We start from the raw sequence: 7,848 nt of genomic DNA on the forward strand, positions 1-7,848 counted from the left end.
GGAAGGGAGAAAGGGAAGGAGGGACGCAGGGAGGGAGGGAAGGAGGAAGGGAGGGAGGGAGGAAGGAAGGAGGAAGGAAGGAAGGAAGAAAGGAAGAGAGGGAGGGAGGAAGGAAGGGAGGGAGGGAGGAAGGAAGGAAGGGAGGGAGGAACGGAGGAAGGAAGGAAGGAAGGAAGGGAGAGAGGGAGGGGGCAAGGAGGGAAGGAGGGAAAGGAGGAAGGAAGGGAGGGAGGGATCAATCTTAGAATGGTTCTCCTTTAAAAATAATTTATTTCTCTTGTTTTGATATGAGGCATAATTTTCTTACTTTCTGCTCTAGAGGAGTCTGTCCTCCGCAAACTATTTTTCCTTTTTTAAACGAGGTTTTTAGGTGTCCCAGCAGAAGTCACCACTCTAGGAAAGAGATACAGGCCCTTATGCTTCCCAGGAAAGATACAAGGGGGAAAGTTGGAGGCATTGCGCTCAATTCTCCAGAATGATTATCTCTTGGGCCCCGGCGGAGTGATTTTTTTTTTTTAATGTCACCCTCTAATCAGTGGGTTGTGGCCTCCATGGGAACGCTCCCCGCCCCTTGTCCCTTTTAGGGCCGCTGTTCTGCCGGGCTACCTCCCATCTTCCCTCCTTTTCCTCCCTTCCCTTCTCTTCCCTCCCTCCCCTCTTCTCCCTGGGTCCTAGCGCCGGAACGTCCCGCTCCAGTCAGCCCGGTGTCCCTGTGAGACCACATTGTGGTGGCTCGGGCTGTAAATCGGATATGCTTCATTTGTCACCTGGCGATCAGAGATAAAAGCACAAGACTCACTACTACCTTTAGACTTTTCCGAAGTGCCATGCGCTAGGCTTCTGTCCGGAAACTTGACACCCCCGCCCCCCCATCCACCTTCGAGAACCCCCCGATTTCATCTCAGGTACTGATTCTTGTTTTGAAAGAGAATCTTGAATCAGGCACACAAATAGCGCCAGACTTCCCCCTAACTCGCGGCGGGTCGGCTCTCCTTTCCTCTTCTCACCCCCTGAGCCACCACAGTACCTTGGACTGAAAGACATGTTTCGCTGGACTCCTTATCAGTGCGCCCCAGCACTTAACCTTTTCAACAGGTTCCAACCCAGGGCGCTGGTTTAGCTGATCTTTAAAAAAAAATTCTTTGAGGTTTAGGAGAAAAGAGGGGAGGCACATTTTGCCGCCCTGAGGGAGACTGAGAGTAGCGAATTACTTTTTGACACAATGGAAATTCTTCTTTGCTCCCTGAAGTACCCACGGTATATAGAATGGGCTTGCATGTGTCTGTTTACACTAGTGGTGGTTTAGTTAAGAGAAACAGCGCTCAGGGAAAGTGGGCGTTCTGCAGCTGCACCTCTCAGCCGAGGGGCTGGGCTCCGAGCCACATTTCCCCCTCACAAAGAGCTGAAGAGTGGAAAGGGGTATCTAGAGCGAAGCGGAGTGGGGACGGGGGCGGGGGTAGCTTTCTTTAAAAGAGCCTGGCGCTAAGACCCAGGGAATCTAGACCTGCCACCGGTGGTCAGAGCTTCCCAGAAGGCGTTTTGGACACTAGAGGGCGATGCCCAGCCCGGGATTTTGAGACTATATAATAGCAGCAGGGAGAGAGCCGAGCCATTAGCGATTAAGGGCGAACAAGCTAGGGGACTCGGGCTGGGAGGGAAAAGAGGGGAGGGTTGGATCGCGGGCTGGAGGGGTACTGGAGAAAGAAGAAGGCACGCAGCCCCACTCGTCTCTCCGCAGGCTGCGAAAAGAAAGGAAGGAGTGTGGGCTCCCGGCGCTTCTCCCGAGGAAGCCCGTTTCCCTCTTAGTCCCGGCCCGGATTGATCGTGTTGGCTGTTGACGACCGCTGGGCGTTCCCCGAAGTCCGGGTGCCCGTGCAGTCTGGATTCCCGGAGCTGGTCACCATGCCGGGCAGATTTTAGCTCCCCCATGGAGCAAACCAACTTCTACGAGGTCGAGTCCCGGCCCCCGATGAGCAGCCACCTCCAGAGTCCCCACCACCAGCCTAGCAGCGCCGCCTTTGGCTATCCCCGGGACTCGGTCCCTCCTCAGCCCCCTGCAACACCTGCAGCCGCCGCCGCCTCGGAACAGCTGGGCGACATCTGTGAGAACGAAAACTCCATCGACATCAGCGCCTACATAGATCCCGCCGCTTTCAACGACGAGTTCCTAGCTGATCTGTTCCAGCACAGCAAGCAACAGGAGAAAGCCAAAGCTGCCCTGGCGGGGGGCGAGTTCGACTATCCTCTGCAGCCGCATCCTGCCGGCCACGCCATGCACGGAGCCCACGGGCCTGGGAGCCACCCCCACGTCTATGGCTGCATGGCCGCTAGCTACCTGGACGGCAAATTAGACCCCCTGTACGAGCGCATTGGGGCCCCGGCCTTGCGACCAGTGGTGATCAAGCAGGAGCCCCGGGAGGAGGACGAGAATAAGCATTTGGCGCTGTCCGGCCTCTACTCCTACCAGGCGCAGCAGCAGCAACAACAACAGCAACCGCCACCTCCTCCTCCACCCCACCACCACCACCATCACCACCACCACCCGGCGTCCCACCTCCAGTACCAGATCGCCCACTGCGGCCAGACCACCATGCACCTGCAACCGGGGCACCCCACGCCGCCGCCCACGCCCGTGCCCAGTCCTCACCACCAGCCACCGCAACCACCGCACCACCCACACCAGCAGAACAGTCTACCCCCGGGAGGGGGACTCAAGATGATGTCCACGGACCACCGGGGTAAATCCAAGAAGTCAGTGGACAAGAGCAGCAGCGAATACCGAGTGCGTCGGGAACGCAATAACATCGCTGTGCGCAAGAGCCGGGACAAGGCCAAGCAGCGCAACGTGGAGACCCAGCAGAAGGTGCTGGAGCTCACCAATGACAATGACCGGCTGCGCAAGCGGGTGGAGCAGCTGACTCGGGAGCTGGACACGCTGCGAGGTATCTTCCGCCAGCTCCCAGAAAGTTCCTTGGTTAAAGCCATGGGCAACTGCGCGTGAATAAGCGCTTCCCTCCCGCCAGCCGTTCTCCAGCCTAGACTCCCGGTGGCCCTCGGGCCCTTCGTGGATTCTGTCTCTCAGTTCCTCCGTCCGTCCCTCCGCGCCCACCCAGACGCTGGACTGAAGGACGTTACTTTGGAGGCTGGTGGGTTTTGTGTTTTGTTTTTGTTTTTTAAATTTCAGAACTGACTGATCTCGAGACTGTCCAAGACAGAACGAGGAAATTCCGGTGCCATAAACCCTGGCTGGCTTTGATTCTTTGTACCCCCTTTTCGACACCCCTCCCCCAAACTGGTCAAAACCTCTTCGATTTTGAGATTAGGTTGTCTTCGAGTCTCTGTCTAGTTGGAATTGGGGGTTGGGGTGGGGGAAGAGAACAAGGAATGAGGGTGGGGGGACGAGAAGGAAGGGAGATCGAAGCCCGGAAGCCAGGGAGCTCTAGTATTAAGTAATAATCCTGTGCCTTAGGAGTGGAGACGCGTCTAAATTGAAACTCTAGGATTCCAAGTGTTTGCGGAGTGGAAGGAGCAAACCATGTGCCTTTGCCATTTGATCTAGGGGTTCCCCTGTTCCTACACCCCCAACTACCGAACCCTTTCTCTATCTCCCCACCTCTTTCTGCTTAGGAGAGATGCGGGAGCCTGAGGAAAGGTCGTAGAAAATGAAGTTCCAGCCATCCTGCGACTGGGATGTTGAAGGACAAGTGGTGGGCCTTTCCTCAGAGAAAGGGTGTATGTGTAAAAGAAACTGGGGTGAGAGTAGAGAGAAGAGAGAGTGGGAGACGGCTTCCCTAGATGCTGGACAGGAGGAAACTTGGTGATATTCCTATGCGAATATTACAAAGTCCTTAAGAAGAGAGAAAAAAAAAAAAAAACAGTAACTTGGCTTTAAGCCTGTGGTTGCTGCCCCTAGACTTGTGGGAGCCGAGTTTCTGGGCCGAGATGGGGGTGTCTTTCTTCAGACTCAGTCCTAAAGAGGGGTTGGGCAGTGATCGGCAGGCAGCTCTCCCCATAAGAGGAGTGACTGAGGGGCCGAAGTTCTAAATCAGCAACTCCCCACCTCTTCCAAAGAAATGGTGTGTGAAGAGCAGAAGGGGTGAGAGAGTCAGGAGACTAATGAAACTATCCCCTTGAGAAGGGGAGGAAGAAGCCAAACTCAGAGCAGCAATGTCTGTACAATATGTCGTGAAGTCGCAATAATAAAAGCACAGTGAATAAATTCCCATGGGATGGGGGATTTGGTTACAAGAAGCGGCCAAACTTGTTGCTTTTTCAATTATTGCAAGCCTCGATCCCAAACTGGGTTTTAGCTGTGCCAGCAGCAGTGTGACTGTCCACCTTTGTGTGCTAATTAATGTTGTAGTCCCGTGCATCACCTTGTTTGTATTTTTCACTTAGATTTTGGCCAAGAAATTTTCTTTGTTCATGAGTGGAAGGGAGCTCCGCCTTCCTCTCCTTTTATTATTATTGTTATTTTGCTCTCCCTGAGGGATAGGGAGAAGCAGAATACCCTCTACCTCCTTCTTCCCTTTGTGTCCCCTCCCACCATCCCGGGTCCCCTGGGAGCAGCTCTTCAGAAGTGGTGCAGGAAAAAGGCAAAGGGAGACAAGTTGCCTGACGGAGGGGTTTGGGGTAAAAGAGAGAGGAACCTCAGAGATGGCCTAGGATCCCCTCCAGACAATCTCAATCAACGCAAAGAACTGGGCCTATGCCAACAAGCCCAGCCCAACACCACCTCTGCATTCTGGCCCTCTAACAGTCAGGAACTGGTGGGAGACTTTTTCCAAAGGCATCCCCACCCCACCCCCCGCGGAGCAGTGTGCCCACGGGAAATGGAGGCATGGGAGGGTAGGGAGAAGAAGGAAAGGGCCAAGTTGTTTTTTGTTGTTGTCATTATTGTGGGAAGATATTTTATTTTCCAGATGTGATAGATGGGAATTTCATGATGCCTGTTTTATGTACAAAATATATATAAATATATAAATATATTATATATAAATCTCTATAAAAGTGGAGCTTGGTGTCTTTTTAAAGCCAGAGTGAAACTACATGGGATGGTTGTCAAGGGCCAGGTCCCATTCCTCAATAAACATTGCATATTCTTGATGTAAGTGAATCCATGCTCTGGTTCTTCATTTTTAGCGACGGGCAGCACCAGTTGCCTGCTTGAACCTTCAATAATGACAGCCCCTTTGCTCCTGGGACCTCACTGGTTAGTGTCACTTCCAAGTCTAATTCCTTTCCAGTTACTCTGCAAAACTTTCAGGACTCTGTTCTGGGAAAAAAAAAAAAAAAATCTATTGTCATAACATTGAGGCCCTGCCATGATGAGTCCAACTTTGACTAGGGAGAGGGCATGGCAGTGTCCCTTAGGAATCAAGCAGCAGAGGGAGGGGATTGAGGGATTGGAGGTGTTCTCTTCTTGCTCTAAATTAGGATCTTAAGGCTGCTTCGAAGGTCATCAAGTTTCCATTCTCTGGAGGACTGAGCAAGAGTGACTCTAGACAGTTTTGTTTCCTGAAAGGTGGAGGGACCAAAAAACAAAACAAAACAAAAACAAACAAAAAACAAACCCAAAATGCCAAGGTCGGGGGTTCAGACTCGTTATCTGACCTCTTTCCCCCTCCTTAACCCAAACTTCCACTCTACCCCTGTCTCTCTCTGGCTCTCAACTGTTTTGTTTTTGCCGTTGCTCAGCCTGAAATATAACTGCAAGGTTCCACTCACTGTTATGTGAGCGGCAGGAACTGTGGATCATTCCAGAGGTCAGCTCTACACTGACAAAAGCTATATGTGACTTTCAAAGGAGTCTGGATGAAATGGGGATCCCTGAGGAAGAGGTCCAGAGAGCCCTGTGGACGTGGAGGGGAAAGGGGAGAGAAGAAACTCAAAAGAGAGGATGCCTAGAATTACAAAAACCTCAGCCCAACCTCTCAATCGCTGGGGTGAACAATTAATTAGCTGTGAGGTCCCAAGGAAGCTGGCTTAGCCTGCCTCAGTCCTAGCCAGGGCTCCAAGGTCATATACCAGTCCTGTTCTGGCCCCAGCTTGTTTGTTCTCATCCCCCTATCCAGAGTCTCCACGTCTGGGAGGGGAGAGGGTCAAATCTAGTCAAATCAACAAGCACTTATTAAGCCTTACCATGTGCCAGACACTATGTAACAGGGAGATGCCCTTAGGCTAGGGGTAGGAAGGTAGTCTTGGGCTGGGAGTAGGATACTTCAACCTACCCTGAAAGAAAAGGGGGCTCAGAAGGTGAGGGTGAGGAAGATCCCAAGTTTGTGGCAGAGTGGGCTGCCCCAAATTATGCTATAGTGAGAGCTGCTGGTTGCCTCACACCCCAGCTTGTACCTTCAGATCCAACCCATTAACCCATTACAGGCTATGACCCATGTCCTCTAAGCAATTAGGATTGGGCCTCTCAGGATACTTAGGGGGTCTTCCAAATCAGTGGCTCATTGTGGGGGTTGATTGACTTTCTCTACCTAAAAAGCAGCCCAGATCTCATTGGTGCTGTCAGAGGAGAGGAGTTGAGGTCATCCAGAAGGAGCAAGGAGCCATGCAAAGTGGACAGGAGAAGAGGGTCTAGAAGGCTCTGGCTAGTCCTAATCTGGGTTTCCTTTTGTCCCCTCTAATTCAGAGTAGAATGAAACCGAGACAACAAAGCCAGCTTGTATGTGTCTGCCCCACCCTACCCCCATCCCCCCCATCCAGAGCAGAGCAAATACTGCCTACCCTGGGCCACACACAGGAAATCTTAAGAGTCATTTCCACTTCAGAACGAGTGTTTCTATGGCCTATCTTTGCTCGATGCTGTTTTGACGTGTCTTTATTTGCAGCTATTTCAGGATATTTCTGTACCTGGAATTAAAACATTTGTGGGAAAACAGCACAGCTGGCTGGTCAGGTTTTACTTTGCTATTGTTGCTTCCCTTACTGTCCCAGTTATATTTTGCCTAGTTGAAAAACTGAACCCTGGTCCACAGCCCCACAGGGAGTAAAATAGACATTTTTTTTCATTTGAGAATGTGCCTGTTGTCCAGCTTTGGGCTACACACAGGCCTGCCTGACCTGAAGCATTCCCCACCTGGTGACATATATAGTTTTAAATCCTAAAGATTAAAATGACCAGATACTTGGAAAAGTTGACTTTCCATTCTAATACTCTAGACAATTCTGCCCACTAGCATTTCTCTGTCTACTCCTCCTCTTCCTGCTATCTCCTCTCTCTATGGCTCCCCTGAGAGAGGGGGAAAGAAATGAGAGAAAGCAAGAAGGAAAGAGTTGAAGAGAGGGAAGGGGGAATAAAGAGGAGAAGAAAGACTGGGAGAAGATAAGGGAAAAAAGAAAGAGGTAACAAAAGAAAGAGGGAGGGAAAGAAAAGCAGAGAGGTAGAGAAGAGAGTAAAAAGGAAAAGAGGGGAGGGGAGGAGAAACAAGAGGGGAGGAAAGGACAGAGGAGGAGGCTACAGGCAAACTGGAAACTGGGGAGGGAGGGCAGCCAGATGATTTTCCTCTGCAGGTCTCAGCTTGTTGAGCATTATAAAAACCGATACAGAGTTCAACGATCATTCCAGTTTTTCTTGTTTGAGAGAATATCCACGGGCTTCCCTGGTGCCCCCAAAGAACCTCCCACTGGATCAAAAGGGCGAAGGGGAAGAAGAGAGAAGATAGAGGCACACTCATACTATTCTCTTTTCTTCCCATTAAACTGTCTAATTTCAGTTTCCTCTTTTTTATCTTCGGGTGGCCCCCTCCCCCACGTCCCACCGCCAAGGAGAACTCTCTCCATTGGCACTCTCAAGGCTCAGGAAGAACTCTCTCCATTGGCACTCTCAGGGCTCAGGAA

General features: G+C 51.4%; 1 protein-coding gene across 1 annotated transcript; it reads left to right on the forward strand.

Annotated features, from left to right (window-relative positions):
• The first annotated feature begins 1,596 nt into the window (after nucleotides 1-1,596).
• Nucleotides 1,597-3,875, forward strand: CEBPA (CCAAT enhancer binding protein alpha). Its single transcript, XM_003757174.4, has one exon. The coding sequence runs from the start codon at nucleotides 1,928-1,930 to the stop codon at nucleotides 2,999-3,001; it is 1,074 nt and encodes a 357-aa protein (XP_003757222.1). The 5' UTR covers nucleotides 1,597-1,927; the 3' UTR covers nucleotides 3,002-3,875.
• The last annotated feature ends 3,973 nt before the right edge of the window (nucleotides 3,876-7,848 follow it).

Source organism: Sarcophilus harrisii, chromosome 2 (genome assembly GCF_902635505.1).
Source record: "Sarcophilus harrisii chromosome 2, mSarHar1.11, whole genome shotgun sequence".
Lineage (NCBI taxonomy): Eukaryota > Metazoa > Chordata > Mammalia > Dasyuromorphia > Dasyuridae > Sarcophilus > Sarcophilus harrisii.

What these genes read in the sequence shown, in the direction of transcription:
- CEBPA (XM_003757174.4), top strand. Translation starts at nt 1,928, where the DNA reads ATGGAGCAAACCAACTTCTACGAGGTCGAGTCCCGGCCCCCGATGAGC.